This window comes from Sander lucioperca, chromosome 17, assembly GCF_008315115.2.
Source record: "Sander lucioperca isolate FBNREF2018 chromosome 17, SLUC_FBN_1.2, whole genome shotgun sequence".
Classification (NCBI taxonomy): domain Eukaryota; kingdom Metazoa; phylum Chordata; class Actinopteri; order Perciformes; family Percidae; genus Sander; species Sander lucioperca.
In genome coordinates this window covers 1,893,145-1,911,828 of record NC_050189.1, presented here as the reverse complement: position 1 = coordinate 1,911,828, position 18,684 = coordinate 1,893,145, and the positions used below count along the sequence as shown (strand labels likewise).

The 18,684-nt window shown below is 40.9% G+C and overlaps 1 protein-coding gene across 18 annotated transcripts in view; it reads right to left on the bottom strand.

Annotated features, from left to right (window-relative positions):
- camk2d1 (calcium/calmodulin-dependent protein kinase (CaM kinase) II delta 1) overlaps window positions 1–18,684 on the bottom strand; it is a 100,556-nt gene that overhangs the window by 26,138 nt on the left and 55,734 nt on the right. For 11 of the 18 annotated variants that reach the window (XM_035993726.1, XM_031299851.2, XM_031299855.2 and 8 more), the window contains exons 5-10: window positions 17,403–17,468; window positions 14,771–14,843; window positions 4,763–4,865; window positions 3,235–3,318; window positions 2,107–2,201; window positions 1–123 (exon numbers count right to left, since the gene is read on the bottom strand). In XM_035993726.1, the coding sequence (XP_035849619.1) occupies window positions 1–123; window positions 2,107–2,201; window positions 3,235–3,318; window positions 4,763–4,865; window positions 14,771–14,843; window positions 17,403–17,468 (544 nt within the window). Of the gene's footprint in view, window positions 124–2,106; window positions 2,202–3,234; window positions 3,319–4,762; window positions 4,866–12,729; window positions 12,803–14,770; window positions 14,844–17,402; window positions 17,469–18,684 lie in introns of all 18 variants that reach the window. The other 7 variants (XM_031299852.2, XM_031299860.2, XM_031299864.2 and 4 more) reach the window with 1 other exon arrangement.

The window sequence follows — 18,684 nt, the reverse complement described above, 5'->3', positions numbered from 1 at the left end:
GCAGATCCAGGGGTGTTTGAGTGCATCTGTGGCAGTCACTCTCTTGGCTGGATTGATGGTCAGCATCTTGTTGATCAGGTCTTTGGCCTCTGGAGTCACTGTGTCCCACTCAGGAGAAGGGAACTGTTGCATGAATGACATCACAGAAACCAATTAGAATGTCCCAACTGCCCCAGACTCGCGCTCTGGCAGTTTCATCATTGTTAGCAAGACGCCTCATTCTGTGTAACTGGACCAGAACCTGGTCAGTTTGTCTGCTTGACAATCCCATTTTGCAGCAATAAAATTGAAGTGAGATGAACAAACAGAGAAATGTATCTTTTTAGATAAAACAGATGTTGACAAAGTTTCCTTTTGGGGACATCATTTGAAATTGGGAAAAAAGTTGGAAGTTGGAAAAAAGGTAATAAATTGCAATATATCGCAGAATATTGCAATATGTTTAAAATCACAATAATATCGTATCGTGACATAAGTATCGTGGTGATATCGTATCGTGAGGCCTCTGGTGATTCCCACCCCTAATACATTATATTAACTTATTGGGAGAAAACAGGTAGTTCTATGTCAAATCTGACATTGAGCACGAAATGGCATGTACTGAACCTCGTTTCATAAAGCCCAGTTCAGAGTCAGACCAAAGATTTGCGACGGGACAAAACCGATTTAGAACGTTATGGGGAAAAGTTACAGCGATCTGAACCGGCCCGGAGGCTCAGCGAGCGCCCGCCAGCACGGTAATACGGTGGAGCGACCTAGAGAGTGACTGAAGAGAGCGAGCATCCTTAGAACAAAGCAGTGAATCAGAGAAATAAAACGTTTTCGACGTTTCATCATCAGAAAAGCACCTGTAGCAAGTATCTCACTATCACCAACGTTAGACGCAACGGATGATATCCAGCTACAAAAAAAAGCCTGAAAGTCGGAAGTACAAAGAGTCGTTGCTATGGAGATGACACACTGTCTCATCGCATCGGTGTGAACTGGCATGTTTCAGAACGTTGCAGAACGGCGCGTTGCAAGTTGCTGCAAGTTTCAAATCATCTCACCGCAAATCTTTGGTCTGGACTGGACTTTACACTTCTGCGAAGATTCGACTGTGAGACTGGCAGTCGAATCAGGCTCCTTCGATCAAAGCGTCGACTACTCTGGGTCAACCCCTAGTCCCAACATTCACTTAACCCTTGTGTTGTCCTCGGGTCAAATTTGACCTGTTTTCAAAGATTCTTTATATCAGAAATATAGGTTTCTTTCAACCAAATTGCCCCAAAACAACATGGGTGTACGTTGTATGGCGATCTTCGCAGGTAAAATCAATGATTCATTTCATTGAATTTAGAATTTGGGGTGTTTTATTCAATTTTATAGCATTTGAAAAAAAAAAAATTAAATGGTTTCAAAACAGCACCCTGACTAAACTTTGACATAAACAGTCTGTGATTCACTCGACATCCTCTGATCTTAAGTATTTGTCAAAATAATTCGTAGTTTATGCAAAAAAAATGGTATAATGTCACATACATTAGGTTTATTGACCATGAATAAAATTAAAAATGCGTAAAAAAAACCCCGACAAAAACATTTAAAAAAAAGAATCAAAAGCATCGAAGAAAGCGCCAAAAACATAGGGGAAAGAAAGCGCCAAAAAAAGTTTTTCAAAAAACATTTTTCAAAAAACATTTTTAATTTTGAACGGGAAGGACAACAAGTCCATGGTCGACAGGAAGACAACACAAGGGTTAAGTGTGAATAATAACTGGTCTAAGTCTACATATGATTCAGCAAGATTAGTGTACACGGTGACAGACCACCTCACTACAGTCACTGATAGGAACCTGAGAAAGACAAACTGAGGGAGACAATAGAGAAGGGCACACAGAGAGGACAGGCTGGGACTGAAATACACTTTATAACAGAATGTCAAAACTACAGATATTTCAGAAGTCTGCAGAAAGGGAGAAATCCCTCATTCTGAGAGAGAGAGAGAGAGAGAGAGAGAGAGAGAGAGAGAGAGAGAGAGAGAGAGAGAGAGAGAGAGAGAGAGAGAGAGAGTGTGTGTGTGTGTGTGTGTGTGTGTGTGTGTGTGACAGTCAGTATAAAACTCACATCATAAGCCCCAGCTTTAATCTGCTGGTATAGTCTGTGCTGGTCCTCATCCCAGAATGGAGGATATCCCACCAGGAGGATGTAGAGGATCACACCTACACACACACACACACACACACACACACACACACACACACACACACACACACACACACACACACACACACACACACACACACACACACACACACATTAGGAAAACATCCTTTTGTTTTCTGTAGGTTTGTTTCAGTGTTTCTGTATCGGCCCACCATAACAAAGTGAGAATTAAAGAACACATGTACATATATATATGATGTCTAAATAAAGAAGGGTGTGGTAAGAGTGCTTGTGTTTGCTGGTGTTACCAGAGAAGGTGGTTTTTGATTGGCTAGCCGGTTGCCAGGAAAAGATGAAAGGGATTCTATCTGATGACAACACCGGCTATTGTTTCTGTGAGTCAGCACAGTGGCGTGTGTGTGTGTGTGTGTGTCTGTCATCTCAGTTCCAGGTGGCCTGGCCCATCATAAGTGTGTGTGATGAGCATCTGCAGTGATTAATGCAAGAAGTCGGAGCCCTCTGTACTCCTCTGTGGTACAAAGCTAGAGAGTAGCCTGCATGCATGCACGCACGCAAACAGCGTTATTTTTGGCATTAAAAAAAAAGGGCGGGGGTTCCCACTGTACAATTATAAGGGCAACACTGTAACTAGAAATATTAAGGGGCGGGTCAGGATCAGGAGCGTTTAATCTCTCTGGATTACTGTCTCTCTGTGGATTACAATCATTACAACTCTGGTTTATGGAACAATATGACAAATAATGAGCAATAATGAGACATGAAGGAAAGACAGAGACTTCTTCAATTTTAGTTAGATATTTGCACTCTTCCTACTTTGTACGGCAACTGCTGCACAATAATTTACCTCAGAATAAATAAATAAAGTTCTACCTTATCACATCTTAAAAAAAGAAAACATGATTGCACCAGTAACAGTGTAGTGGGTGTTTTTTGAGGTGGTGGCAGTCCCCTTTGATGACCCCGAGGGAAGGCCTCTGATTGGAGGTTTCAAGCCATGCTGTTTGTGTGCAACTAATAATGAGCAGCTGCTCCAAAAGCCCCCCCATCAACAGTTAAGAGGAGTCTTACCACAGGCCCACATGTCCACTGGCTTGCCGTATGGATCTTTCCTCAGCACCTCTGGAGACAGGTACCCTGGTGTACCGGCAAAACCTGGACACAGACACACACACACACACACACACACACACACACACAGACACACACAGACACACACAGACACACACAGTTTTGTTGCTGTCTGTTATTTCTGTGTTCCTTTAATTGTAATGTGCACTGAGACCATGTCTAATGGTGATTTTACACTTTACATCAATTTAAGTGATTGATTGAATATGTTAAGTCTGACACGGAATTCACCGCCTGCTGTGTGTCGAAGTCTATCCAAAGACTGTTAGGACCCTGTCCTGAAAACAACACATTTCACAGTGCAGTAGCTAAGGATCAGTGGGCCCTTAAAGTTACGTTTATGAGCCGAGGTTAACAAGCTCTAAGGAAAACATCCCTTGTGGGTATGTAGTTTGGCTCGTGACCAGCAACATGCAGCCTACTTTTTTTCATTTATACAGCTGAAGACTTTGACAGGAAATAGGGTAGAGAGAGAGGGCGACACGCAGCAAAGGGCTGCCAACTTTTAAAAAAAGCCTGGAAGTTGCAGCCCACCCTTTGAGACGTTGTACGACTATACTAAAGTCAGAAAACAAAGTGAACTGGTTCCAGATGGAGGCTTGAGCCGGGGGAATAGACCAATTATTTCTCTGCTCTACAGGGAATAGGGAGAAGGCCTGACATATATCCAATCCAAAGCTGATATAAGAGCCCAGAGCGGTGGCACACCTAGTCCCTTTAGATAGATAGGTAGATAGGGCTCTGATGGTGAAATGGCTTAGTAGAAGATCTGATTTTGCCATTTAAGGAAATACAAAACTGGGACAACATGTCTATTGTTCCATTTACTTCAATCAGCTCAGTAAGATCTTTCAGTGCACAGATGTTAGATTGTCATCTGAAAAAAATTTAAACATTTAGAGATGCTTGAAATGGGATTTGTGCATCAGCAAAATCCTGGAGTTTCTTAAAGGGGCTTGGATATCGGAAGTCAAATTTTTTCTTCAGTATGTACATACATATTTGTAAATAAATATATTTATAGGTGTTTTCTATTTGTGTCATCATTTGTTACGACTACTGTATGAATATGAAGTACACTGATGACAGTCTCTACCAAGTTAGTTTCCATAACCACCAACAAAACAGCCTGTGAAGAGTTTATTAACCCCTTTAACCCCATCTAAAGTATGATGGAAAAGTCGTTAAAATAATCATGCCTGAAGGAAAGGAAAAACAAACCAATCCATAAAAAATAAGCTTCCTGGTTTTACATTCAGAATGTACCATTAACACGGACACTTTATTTTCATAAAAACTGTCCTACAGCTATTTATATTACTGCAAACATGTCCAATGACAGCATTTCTGAGTGGCCCAGCTAAGACATTTTATTATGCCATAATCATATAGAAAGGTACAAAGGACGTAAAGCCAAGGGTTCAATAACATTCATGTAAAAGTCATTTAGAAAGTGGTGTATACTCACCGAACCATGCCTGCTGCTCTCCCTGCACTTCAATAGCCAGGCCAAAATCTGCCAGTTTAACCGCTGCCCCCTTCAACTTGCTGGCTAAGAGTAAATTCTCTGGCTAGACACAGAAAGAAACTTTCAGTACCTTGCACACATGTAGTGATATCACTGTAAACTGAAAATGAACATGACTGAGGTAAAGCCTTCATTATTTTCTTGTGTTTTTCTTACGGGCAGCTCGCAGGCTTTTAAGCAGCGGGAAGGGCGGTTAAAGTTCAGAGAGTGAGAACATTAAGGACTGATGTCATACTGTGAGTTTGAGCGTTCAGCAGTCAGGACTAATAGCTGAGCTAAAGGCCAACTGCAGCAGCTGTCTTGTCCCAAGGATAAAGGTCTACTGGAGGAAGACATTGCCTCTACACACAGTCACGACCGAACCTGAACGTAATCAGGCTCAACCATAGACCGTAAAAAATACGGACGTAGTTTCTGTGACGTCACCCTAGCCAAAATGAAGCTCACAGTAGCTGGCTCCGACCATCACCGTCTTGGCCTTTTTTTTATTTAAATGGAGCCAAATGAGAAATGATTCAAAATGACCGAGCTGTAATGTAATAACAACTAAAGGGGAGGATGCTGCTGATCAAACAGGAAGCTGCTCTTATCAGTTTATATCAGATCATTTATTATGCAAGCTGTAAATTATTTTGAGCCTCTCACAAATATGCATTCCACTCTTAAGTCACTTTCACATACTGTTCCTATATTTTACTTACACTTTTCTGTCACATGACACACACAAAAAACAACTTGCAACAACATGAGTTTAAACTTTGTTCAACCAATGTGTTTAAGCATATTGCCCTCATCCAGGCATTTTACACAATAGGTAAATCCTACTCTACTGTATATACTACAAGATGGCTGGAATTCTGTCAATGATCAATGGGAATTAGACACCAAGATGGCCAACCTCTTAATGCATTCGGAAAAGGTGAAGAGGTTGCTTTTAGACGTGGTTGGACGACATTTAATATAAACTACGAAGTATACGACAAATCAAGCAGTGGACATCAATGTTTGACCTTATCAATACAAATAAAAGGAAAATCCATCACTAACGGGACGTTTCAAAGGGTCTGCTGCGACTTGGAGGCCTTTTATTAGATTGTCTTTGTTGTTATGCAGATGATTGGGCTATTCATAATAATAATACTTTTCGTGTTGCTTGTGAATTTGCAACTGACACAATTTCTACACTTTCATTATGAGGTGTTTGCACTATTGAAGGCTGCAAATTGATCAGTGTGCTCCAGTCCAGAGGCACCTGATTCAGATGCAAATTGCTGGGAGATGCACAGAGAAGCCCTTTTATTAGATAAATGAGATTACGCAAGGCCAACAAAAATTACAATTGCATGCTAATAATGTGCAACAGCCAATTCATTTTGAGAGAAATGTATATCTGATTTTTTGTATTTTATCAACATGACGCTAATGCTCTAGTGAGGCACTGGCTGGCTGAGCATTCATGAACACACACTGCATCTGTGTCACTCGTCAGACAGTCCTACAAAAACACAGGTCTTTCCATTTACTTTGAATGGCTGCAGTAAAACGTTAAGACCGATTCAGTTTTTTGGGGAAAAGAAACTTGACGTCAACCTGCAGTGGCCAAACATGTAACCAGCTATCAGACTCGCCAGTCTAGGTATCATGGCGTGCGAGCCCCATAACGTTACAGTAAATTTCACTCATTTAGGCTGGAGATCCGTCTCCTTCCTCTTTCTTTGTGTTGGCGTTCTAACCTCTGGTGGATTTGTGAGGACTATGGTTAACTGCTCCTCAGATCTCTGCAGGGTAAATCCAGACAGCTAGCTAGACTATCTGTCCAATCTGAGGTTTCTGTTGCACGACTAAAACTATTTTTGAACGTACACGTTCCACCAAAACAAGTTCCTCCCGGAGACTATTTAGCAGAGGCACCGTGGCTCTGTACGGCACTTTGCACCGCACAGCAGGATCAACATGCCCTAGATTTCTTTCAGTTACCCGGCTTCACCTAACCTAACAACCGCGGCCCTGCATAAGCTGTGTCACGACGCTGGTTATCAACTAGTTCAATCAACCCAGGGTTTCACATTGTTTTGCTCTATATGACCAATCGCAAACATCCACCAGAGCCGCATATTTTATATATATTTGAAATAAGAAGAGCAAACTACAATACCACATAAATATGAAGAACACAGACACGGTTTTACAGGCAAAACGCAATACAGTCGTTGCTTCCTAAAACAGGAAGGAAAGCTGGCAAAAAAAGCCGACGCTGTTATGCGTAAATCACAACGCTTATCAATATCACTTCCCCATCAGTCAGGACCAAGATCTGACCATAATTACACTTGTTCTTTCCATAAACTATCGTTTGTTTAGCCTATTATTTCAGTTGCAACCCTGGCAGTGGTAAGCGATCGTGGCAGCAAATAAAATATATAAAAACATAATTCAAACCGATGTGCGCACTGGCAACACACGGCTCAAGAAGCTGACAAAGATACATAATTCCCTCCGCTGAAAATCTATATCTTTCATAAAAATACCCATCAGGGAATGTTAACGGGGTTGTCTGTCTCTAAATGTTTTAACTTTTCTGAGCGCACCTCTCTCTCTCTCTCACTGATCTTCTAAGAACGGTGACGCCGTTATCAACCGACTATTGATTGGTCGGTAGGCAGTGCTTTTACACCGGTTGATCTCTAATCTCCAACATAAGTTACCACGGCGATTTAACCCGGTAACAAGTGATCCACCATCGTGATACACAAAACCCTGGGTTGAACCTGAAGTTACATCGGTAACCCCACATCTTGCTTCGTAGTGCAGGCCTCTGCTCCCGACCAGGTTAGGGTCACAGACTCAGTTACCATAGTAACTGACTTTGAGGTTAAGTTTCCTATCTTTCTGAAATGGGCTGGCGTTACCCGTCTTTTTCTGAAACAGAAAACCCAGTTTCCCTCATCTCAGGGTTAACAAACTCAGAGTTTTCACTAAACCTGCTTTCTGAAACGGGCCTCAGACCTGGACAACTTTGTTCCTGACTGGACATCGAGGAAAACCTGCTTGCTGTAGTACGTCTCTTTGTCCTTCTCTTACATACATATACAGTAATATATACATAAATCCATACATAATGGAAATACAGTCTTCTGAAAACAAATGTATGCGAGGTGAAAATATTTTGTTTTTGTGGGACCCAGAATTAATGATGGCAATACGGCTTATACACTGCCTACAGATACTGTTTATACTGTTTGAGGTTTTCATTCCAGAAGGCATGAAATACAGTATGTCATTAAGTACAAATAATTGAATTCATCAGTCAATGTTCATATTCATAATGCTGTATGTTGCTTAAGCAGTTAGCAGAGCATATGTGAATTCTGAGCCGTGCAGTTCAGGAGCAGGGAAGGAAAGAATGCAAAAAGGAAATGAGAAGAGAGGGAAGATTTGGGGTAAATGCACTCATCAGCATCATGCAGTCATTGCAACACTCCACGCCATCAGTTTACCCCAGCCCACAGCAAACACCCCTTCTCACCCTTTTTTACTCTCAACTTGTGTCTTATTTGGGTCGTTTTGGCAACACTTTCTATAAGTTAACATTTGAATCCCCAAATGATCTCCAATCTTTGTTGTAGGGATAGCATTGAGTACCAAGATCTCAGCGAAAGTTTCAACCGTGGTTCCGAAGATGACTCAGTCCTAGTTGTAATACACCGGTGCTAGAGTTGTCCTTTAAAGCAGTGGTTCCCAACCTGGGGTCCAGGGACCCCTCAGGGGGGCGGCAAAGATCACAGATCATGATACAAATTATGATAATACACTAGAATATATAATGTATACAAAAGTCTGTATGAAAACTATGTATTTTTGTTGTCGCTTAAACTTGTAGGCAGGCTACTTAGTAGGCCAAACCTCCGGGACCTCTTAACCTGGGACCCTGCTGTCATCAGGTCAGCTGCTAGCTGATATCATCCTCGTTTTTCCTGCCGCCACGGCATCACTATTTTATGAATGAAACATGGCGGAGAAACGTAAAAGTGCTGATAACTCCTCTGTATCAAAAAAGAAAGTAAGGATCTATCTCGAGAGTTTCCTCAACTTCGGTTTCGGGGGGGGGGGGGGGCTCAGCTTCTTAGACAAAGTAGGGGGGGGCGCCAAGGAAAAAAGGTTGGGAACCACTGCTTTCAAGTATCAGACTGTTCCCTGTAAGCTTCATAACTATGAGATTTAATAAAGTGCTAAATAATCTGCTTTATATCACACAGATGGTACGATATGGATGAAGGGCACCCAGTGTGCTTTAACACCTGCTGATGTGTCATTGCTTTTTTTCTTTTACGAATGACTAAACCTAAAAAAGCATCCCCACAGCCTTTAATTGCTACTTAGTGTGGGTCTCTGGCCTGCAGATAAGGTAACCACAGCCCCACGCATGCAAACACAGTCAAACTTACACCATATTGAATGCAAATGTTACCCAAAAAGCATTTCACTAATGGCAATATGCAGGATGTGGCCAAGATCACCGTCAAGCTAGGTTACTGAGGCTGTCATTAGGGTTGGCTACCGAAACCCGGTGCCGTACGACTGGACCGAATTGTCAGCAACAGTCTGCAGCTAAAGACACAGAGGAGACTAGCTGCACTTTGAGACACCATGGACACTGCCGGAGAAACAACACCGACTTAATGGTGCATTCATCTGCACCTCGTAAGCTCATGGTGCATTCAAAGTAATTGTAAAACACCCTTTTGCCACCTAGTGGTTCTTCTTTTTGTCATTAAACAGCAATTGACTGGTAGAATACGTTATTGTTATAAGTCACTACATTTTAAATAAATCACTTAAATTTGACCAAATGGCAATAAACAAGCTGTTCCTTTATGTCACCCAAGTGTTGCTTTGTGCCCTTCTTTTTATTTTTATTTTGTTTTATTTTAGTATTGGCTGAGGCATTAGCACCGTTTTGAAAATGTTGTTTTAGGCAAAACACAAACGATACCCAACCCTAGCTGTCATATCAGCATGTTGCACTGTAATGTATATTCACTTCGAAAATGTTTGCCGAGTATAGACTGGGTGTCCACATGTATGTAAAATGAACAGTTCATTTCATTAAACTGACCATTGTGAGTTCAACTATGTTCTCAAAGTCCAAGGTGATGTCTTTAAATGTCTTATGTCAGTCCAAAACTTAATGATATTCAGTTTAATATGATATTAAACAGAAAAGAGCAGGATATCTCCATATTTCAGAGGCTTAAAAAAAACATTTAAAAAAAATACTTTAACAATTAACCGAATATTAAAATAGTTGGCAATTATTATTTTTCTCGATGGACTAATCAATTAGTCGATTAGTCTTTGCAGCTCTAACTGAAATGCTACATCAGTAAAATACTCTTAAATTGAGACTAGTATGACACATACTGATCCCAAGATCAAAAACAAAGTGCCATGCTAAAGAAAGAAGAGCTAACATGTGTAGCCTGTCTTTGTGGTGTTATAAGAGAAGCTGAAACTAGCAGTTGTAAAGTTGAACTGAATGTGCCATCGCTGCTCCACGAAAAGAGACAGCATGCAATAAATCCATGCGTCTAGTCTCTTCACATAAACCATAAAGCTTTACAAAACTTTACAAGGCAGCTATGTTATGCTTTCCTGGTCGGATTTTTGTGTGTGTGTTTTGGAAACCATAAAAATCAGTATCTTGAAATGAAATCACATGAATACACACACAATGTGGCAAACCGTGTTCTCCATAGTGCCTCTGCTCTGCAGCTTGCTTATTTGTTTTGGTTGTATTTGTTTGGTCTTTGTTTCTTCAGTGAGCCATTGCAGCTGCCTGGCAACAGCCAATCAGAGCGTGCAGAAAGAGCAGTCAACGAATGCAAACTCTGAGCTCATTATCGCTACGTATGAACCAAACCTCAAACACACTGCTCATTTGATTAGCAAATCAGAGCTCTGGAAGCCAGCCCCAGGGAGAAAAATCAGCATGAGAGACAGAGAACACTGTGGACGCAATGTTTGCTAATGTCAAAATTACATTTCAGCATGATGAGACATTTGACTTCACTCAAATGTATTCAAATAATCTTTTTCATCAAGTGACCATGACCCTATATTACATCTGTATCCTTAAACAGTCGCACCAAATACTTGCTCTTGGAGGGCACTGGGGGGTCTTTGTAAATTATAGAGTGTGGTCTATGCCTACTCTATCTGTAAAGTGTCCTGAGATAACTTCTAGTATAATTTGACACTATAAATAAAATTGCAGTTTAACGACCCAGTTACAAGATGGTGTTTCAGTACATCTTCCCACTCCAGACACATTTTAAAGTATGTAAAGCTACTCCGTTATGATCAATATTTTGTTTAACAGGGGCTGTAAGCACATCTACTCGTTCTCCCTCACCGAGAAATTCTGGATCTAGCCTGGCCCCGCCCACCGTGCTCGTGGTCACGCTTGGTTGAGACTCGTTCGGTGACTACATTCTAGCATCTACAATAGGTCTAGATCTGTGGTTCCCAACCTTTTTGGTGCGAGGTACCCCCACAACCCTGTTAGATGAACTCATGTACCCCTTCATCAATTCATTATGTGTTCCAAATGTATAACACTATTAAAAAAAAAAACACATATCCACTTTTTACCAAAGTTTATCCATTACTTTTAGCTATTTGAACCGTTTAGTCAGTAGTTTTGGCTAACTATTTTATTAGATATCAGTTTTCATGCTGGTCGTATCATTTTATTTTGACTAAGTACATTGTAGATTCAGCCATGGCTTATCAAGTTTGATCCTCACACCAGGAGGACAGGAGGAGGCGGCATGGCCATGTCATGGTGCCCCGCTTGGGGCGCCCCACTTCCTGAGCTCGGGAGGTCACGGTCTGCAACTATAGTTTGGGCGTCCTGTCTGAACCCCGTTATCAGACTCAGATGAGTCTGCTGTGCAATAAAATTGGCAACTAGCAGACGTATCATAATGCTTAGTGTAGTTAGCATCTTTCATGTTGTTTGTTAGCTTGTAAGCTTGTATCTGGCAGTGGCTAAGACTGCAACAATGAGTGTGTTTTCGCTCTCTGTACTGACAGTCTGCTTTGCACTGGAGGTTTCAGGTTTCTTCGATGGCTTTTGCGTATTAGACAGCGATTGGTTACCGGATTAGTGATTAGTATTAGTGTACCTAATCAAGCTTCTCCGGGATACGTTTGAATCTCAGATTTCAGAGAAGACATCTCCACCTTTAGGAGAGGAATGTGAAAACACCTCTCTAGTGGCAAACCTTGCACAGATACAAGTCAGTATAGTCAAGGTAAGACATTTTAGGGGACAAAAACATAAGAAAAACACATTTTTGAGTGGAGGGGGACTTTAACTGTACCAAAACCAGGCTATTTTATAACTAGAAGGTGGGCATCCTTCATGGAAATACAGAATTCTCTAAATGCAGCGCAAACTGTTACAGGAAACAGGAGAAGCTGTATTTAAAGAGAAAATAAGATTTTATGCAGAGAAAAAGAAATCCAGCAAGATAACGGTACTAAAACATGCAATACCTTGGTAAAACCTCTAATCCAGCAATCCCGCAATGAAAAGAAATTATAATTTATATTTTGATTTTTTTTTATATAATTCATGTATTTTTACAGCATTTCCTCTAACTGTAACCTGTGAGGGGCTGGGTTCGGCCCGCAGGCCTTGAGTTTGACACGTGTGGTGTAATATGACAGAGTGGAGTTAGAGATACATCACTGTAGATGTAAAGAAGAAGAATCAAACAGAAAATAATTATTGGAGAGACATATCAAAAGGACAGGTCAGCCATGTCGTGATTGTGAGGCCACGGAACAAAAAGGAAGTGTAGAGTCTGGATGCGTTTGGTCTCCGTGGTGAGTGTACTCACCTTGAGGTCGCGGTGGACCACGCCCATCTGGTGGCAGTGCAGTACAGCCTCAAGGATCTGCTGAATGCAATGACTGCATGCAAACACCAGGGGGCCATGGGTTAGTGACAAGCTCCCACCCACGGTCTGTGAGCTGGCTGGGACACTCGGGGAGTGGCCGACCATGTTAGCAATGAGACGGTGCAGCAGTGTGGGACTGAGCCACCCAGCAGCCATGATGGGGGGGGGGGGGGGGGGCCCTTTGGCAAAACACCCCATTTACTCAATGTTCAAAATGGTTGTTTTTTGTTGCCACTGTCACCAATCAATGTTTGTTGTGACAGGCTGTAATTTTGCCGCCGTCTACTGCTGTAAAAACACGGGGGACTCTCTCCCCTAGTCTCCGAGCAGAAGGTGCGTTAGCCCTGGCCGACTGGAGGCTGAGTCCTGGGAGACGGAGGAAGGTGTGCTGTGACTCGCTTACTGCTTCTCCATAAGAAGCCAACAGTGTTGAAGAGTTTGCAGGTTCTGTTCCTCTTTTTACTCTGTCAAAACTATCTTTCAGTTAGATTTTGGATTTACAATTTTTTTATATAGTTCTGTTTTGGATTCTGATCATTAAACAGTGCTGTGTTATGTTTGAGATTCCTTAAAAACATGTTAAATAAAATGTCAACCATTCCACTTGACCCTACGATGATTTTGCTGCACCTGTATCCAACAAATCTGATCTGGTGTACAAAATTGTATTTGTAATGAAAATTTATAAAAACATTGTTTAAAAAAAAATAAAATAAAAAAAATGTCAACAATATGTTTAAACTTGTGTTCAGTTCATTTGTACACATTGTTTCACTGATGGGATTTCCCAGTGTAAATTATTATCAAATTGTGAACATTTTGCTAACGTTAGCTCTGACTAACATTACACTCCATTTATCGCAGACACAGCGCTGTGGAGATAGCTCTGACCATACGAGACTACACTCCGTTACACTCAACAGGAAATCAGTTCTTCTTCACCACTCTAAAAGTAGTCTACCGTTTTTAAAGCGGCGAAGAAAAATTCCAGTTTGGTCGGTTAATGAGCTAGTGGAAAGCTAAACCTTAGCAAACAGCCGTTTTATCTAGGTAAAACTACTTTAAAGATGTTTTCGGGGCTAAATTATGTGGTATCGGATCAGTGCATAGACTCATGTACTTGCCGATATGATACCAGGATATTAGGCAGTATTGGAGGTTTTTCCAGTACCGATATCAGTACAAAATAGTCATTTGTGCACAATTGAATAGATCGAAAACATGAATTATGAAATTCTTTTTTTATCTCCATGAGACCTGCTGGGGTCTGTATGTTTGTGACTCTGCTTGATATAAACATCTTGTTTTGAAGAAGATCTATGTACAGTAGACTATCAATACTATTAATACAGCAACAGAGCCTGATTTAAATCACAATTGCAGCATTGGTTAAAGATGTGGATAGGAAATATTTCCCTCAAATTGCCCCAGGGTAGACAGAGCCACATCCTTGTTTAAGTATCTGATTTGTTTTTAACAATTGATGTGCATTACGTTGACTTAACGGTGCTACTGACAGTGGAGGGGCTTTAGGCTCAAACACAGTACAGATCAGTGTTTTGATAATAAAATCCAAAACTGTGGTACTAGGACAAATTTAGTGTCTTAAGTTTTTACATCAGAGTCCTACATCTATACAGGAAGCCACACATCATTCCTTCCCCCCCCCCCTCAGGTGACAGCCTCTCAGTGGCTGTGTCAGAGCATGGTTCTGGACAGATGCTACATGCACTTTGTGCCCTGGCAGACAGGATAGTACCCGACCTACCGCCTCCTCTCCAGCCAACCGGCCCACAAGGCACTGCAGCAGGTGGATGTTGAACCCTCCTGTCAGCTGGCGCTGTGTGAGGCTGACTGGTGGAGGAGGGGGTGTGGTTTTTAGTGAAAGGTTAATTGGTCAGTGGATCAGACAGCGGAGGAGAGAGGCAAAGGTGCCGCAGGTGGGCGGGTCTTTTTAGCCGTTACTGTGGCACTTACTAACCTTAAGGTCCCTGTGCACTATGCCATTTACATGGCACTGATTTACACTTTCTAGAATCTGCTGTATGCAGTGACTGTGGAGGAGAGAGAGACCGGGCCAGAAGCAAAAAGAGGAGAACAAGAGGGAGAACAGGTAAATGTCAGGAAACACAGGAACAACAACAGGCTGACAGAACGTGGCAAACACATGGAATAACACCTGGTTGACAAGGGACAAGATGTGAAGGAATGGTTCAACACTCTGGGAAACACAATCATTTGCTTTCTTTTCAAGAGTGAGATGAGAAGATGTCTATGTCTGTGTCTTAAGTCCAGAGCTGGAGTCAGGGTGTCATTAGCCTAGCTTAGCATAGATGTAGAGCTGTAACGGTTCCACATTTTGCTGTACATTTAGTTGTCTCAGAAATAATTGCAATTAACAATATAATTCTTTCAGTCAAATTTAAAAATATCTACATTTATTTATTTATTTATTTATTTATATCTCTTCAACAAATTTTGAATGAAATCCAGCATACATCTTTTGGTTATATCGCCGTTATGTGACCCAGATAATGGAATAACACAGGTACACACAGGTACCTATGAAGTAAACCAGTTTTTCTAACTGTACCCCCCCTCGTCATTTTTGTTGTGTGTAGGGTCAAGTGCCAACAACTAGCATAGCTTTAGCTCAACAGTCCGACCAATAATCACTTCTATAATTACAATTTGGCATATGTAAACAAAATCAACAATTACCATCAACAGTCATACGCCTGAAGACCTTAGCTAGTGTTAGCAATTAAGTGCGGTTAAACAAAGAAACCGCGGTTATGTAAAAACAAACTGACAATTATACAATGACGTAATAATTGTTACAGGCCTACATAGATGGTGCTAGATGTAAGCAGGAGAAACAGCTGGCCTAGCGATTTAGGTGCTGAAACTATTTCTCAACAGAGTTGGAGCTCCTCAAATACAGAAAGCTACCAACACCTCCAAACCTCACTAAATATCACGCATGGTTTTTGTTAAACTCACAATAAAAGAGAAATGTAATGAGTTTTTAGGGGAGTTGCATGGTGGAACTGCAACAGCATCTCTGTTTGACTACCATGATGTTGATCACTCTTGAAAAAAAAAAAAAAACACATTGCAGTTTTTTTAAAGGTCCCATGGCATGAAAATTTCACTTTATGAGGTTTTTTAACATTAATATGAGTTCCCCCAGCCTGCCTATGGTCCCCCAGTGGCTAGAAATGGTGATAGGTGTAAATCGAGCCCTGGGTATCCTGCTCTGCCTTTGAGGAAATGAAAGCTCAGATGGGCCGATCTGGAATCTTCCCTTTATGACGTCATAAGGGGAAAGGTTACCTCCCCTTTCTCTGCTTTGCCCGCCCAGAGAATTTGGCCCACCCGTGAGAGAGAGACATCATGGCTTGAAAACAAGCAAAGCATGGCAGTTGGTCAAGGCCACACCCCCACCCTCCACCTTGCCCCCCCTCTCTCCTCCTCAATAGCATTTAAAGCTACAGACACAGAAATGGCACATCCTAAGGAAAACTCATTGTGGGACTGGCTCTAGTGGCTGTAATTCTGCACCAAGGCTGAATTTCAGGAAAGAGACTTCAGATACAGTATTAGGGGACCACTAAGGTCTATATAAAAGAGACTTCAGATACAGTATTAGGGGACCACTAAGGCCTATATAAAAGAGACTTCAGATACAGTATTAGGGGACCACTAAGGCCTATATAAAGAGACTTCAGATACAGTATTAGGGGACCACTAAGGCCTATATAAAAGCATAGAAAAGCAGCATGTCATAGGACCTTTAAAGCAATTTAAGTAAAAAGGGAAAGAAAAAAAGAAAAAGGACACAAGACTCTCATCTTTAAAATCGTTTTGAAAAATCAATAACATCCACTACAAAACAGAAGCCAGATCCTTTAAATCTAAAGCTGTCTATGTTTGTTGAGTGGATTTGTCAGAAAGTGAAATTGGGAAAAGTAGATCCATAGTCAAAGGACAGAGGTTTTGGCTATAAAAGGCATATCAAAGGCAGCACAACAGGAAACACTTATGAAGGGCTGGGCAATATATCCATATTATATCGACATCGATATATGAGGCCAGATATCATCTTAGATTTTGGATATCATAATATCGTGATATGAAGTGTTTTCCTGGTTTTAAAGACTGCATTACAGTAAAGTGATGTCATTTTCTGAACTTACCAGACTTACTAGTTGTTTCATTGTTTGCCTTTACCCACGCAGTCATTGTATCCACATTATTGGTGATTATCAAAAATCTCATTGTGTTAATATTTTGTGATATCGACATCGATGTATTTGCTCAAAAATATCTTGACATTTGATTTCCTCCATATCGCCCAGCTCTACACTTATGCACTGCATAATGAGGATGGGTTGTATTTTTCTGTGTGCATGATAAATTCACATACACGCTGACAGGTATTGATATGCAATTTCATGTTGTGTATGGATCTCATTTTGTTACCTGTTCTATAGTGCGTATCTGCTTGAATATGCCTTTGGTGCCACAGTAGATTCAAATGGTTTCACATCACATTTATACAGTAAACTCAGAAATATCCATACAATAATACAACAGAGCATTACACTGACCTGGCATCAGCTTCGCTGTAGTACTCCCTGGCAACAATGTCCTCAAACAATTCCCCACCGGTAACTCTGCACGAGAGAGACACAAATGGACAGTTGGAAGGAAAATACATGCATGTCTGGAAAATAAGTGAACTGTCAAATCACAGATGTTCATTTCTGCATCTGGAGAAGGGAAAAAGGCTTGATTATGTTGTTGGGTAAGGAATCTCATCCAGAAGAGGGTTTTTTTTGTTCAGAACAAAAAGGGGGTCAAAAGAAGGATATCATGCTTTTGTGCCTAAATGTTGAGATCACTACAATAACATTTCAACAGATATGGTCATACGATATGTGGACATTGTTTGTTCAGCTGGAGGGCGTTTCCATGTCCTTCCACGAGGGCATGGCGAAAAGCCAGAGAGCTTTTCCTATTGAGCAATGCCGACTGGAATATCTACTGTATAATAGGATGGAGGTGCAGTAATAATCAGTGGTGGAAGAAGTATTCAGATCATTTGCTTCAGTAAAAGTACTAATACCACACTGTAAAAATACTCTGTTACAAGTAAAAGTCCTGCATTGAAAATGTTACTTCAGTAAAAGTGTGTAAGTATCATCAGGAAAATCGAGTTAAAGTATTAAAACCTTGTAGAAAGTGTAAAGGATCCAAACAGTTGTGTGTTTAATGGTCTAATCATTTCAGCTGGACTTAGTGGCTGGACTATATTGTTGGCTAGTTTACTTTAGAATAAAACATCAGATTTTATAAACTATATGTGTTTTGTGTGCAGAAATCTTAGTGTGTATAGTAACTAGTAACTAAAGATGTAACAGATGAATGTAGTGGAGTAAAAAGTCCAATATTTCTCTCTGAAATGTAGCGGAGTAGAAGTACCTCAACATTTGGACTGAAGGACAGTAGAGTAAATATACTTAGTTCCACCACTGGTAATAATAGAGCGATACACATTACAGCGCATCGCAGCGCTGCCTTGAAGTCGACGTTGGGGGCTTAAAACACCATTGAGCTACATCATACCCGTTTCCAGCAAAACAGAGTGAAAGCATAAAATCCATGTTATGTTCTTTACAAATGAAACAAATGTCAGACTGACTGACTTGTGATGTGCATTCTTCTTAGAAAACAATCCGTTTTTAGAAATGTCTCATGATATATTTATATACTTTTTGTTAAAGAAGGAATACATCATCACGATACAAATCGAATCAGCTCCCATGTATCGGTAAAGATTCAAATCGGGACTAAATCGTATTGTCCCAGCACTAATAAGTGTAGGATCCA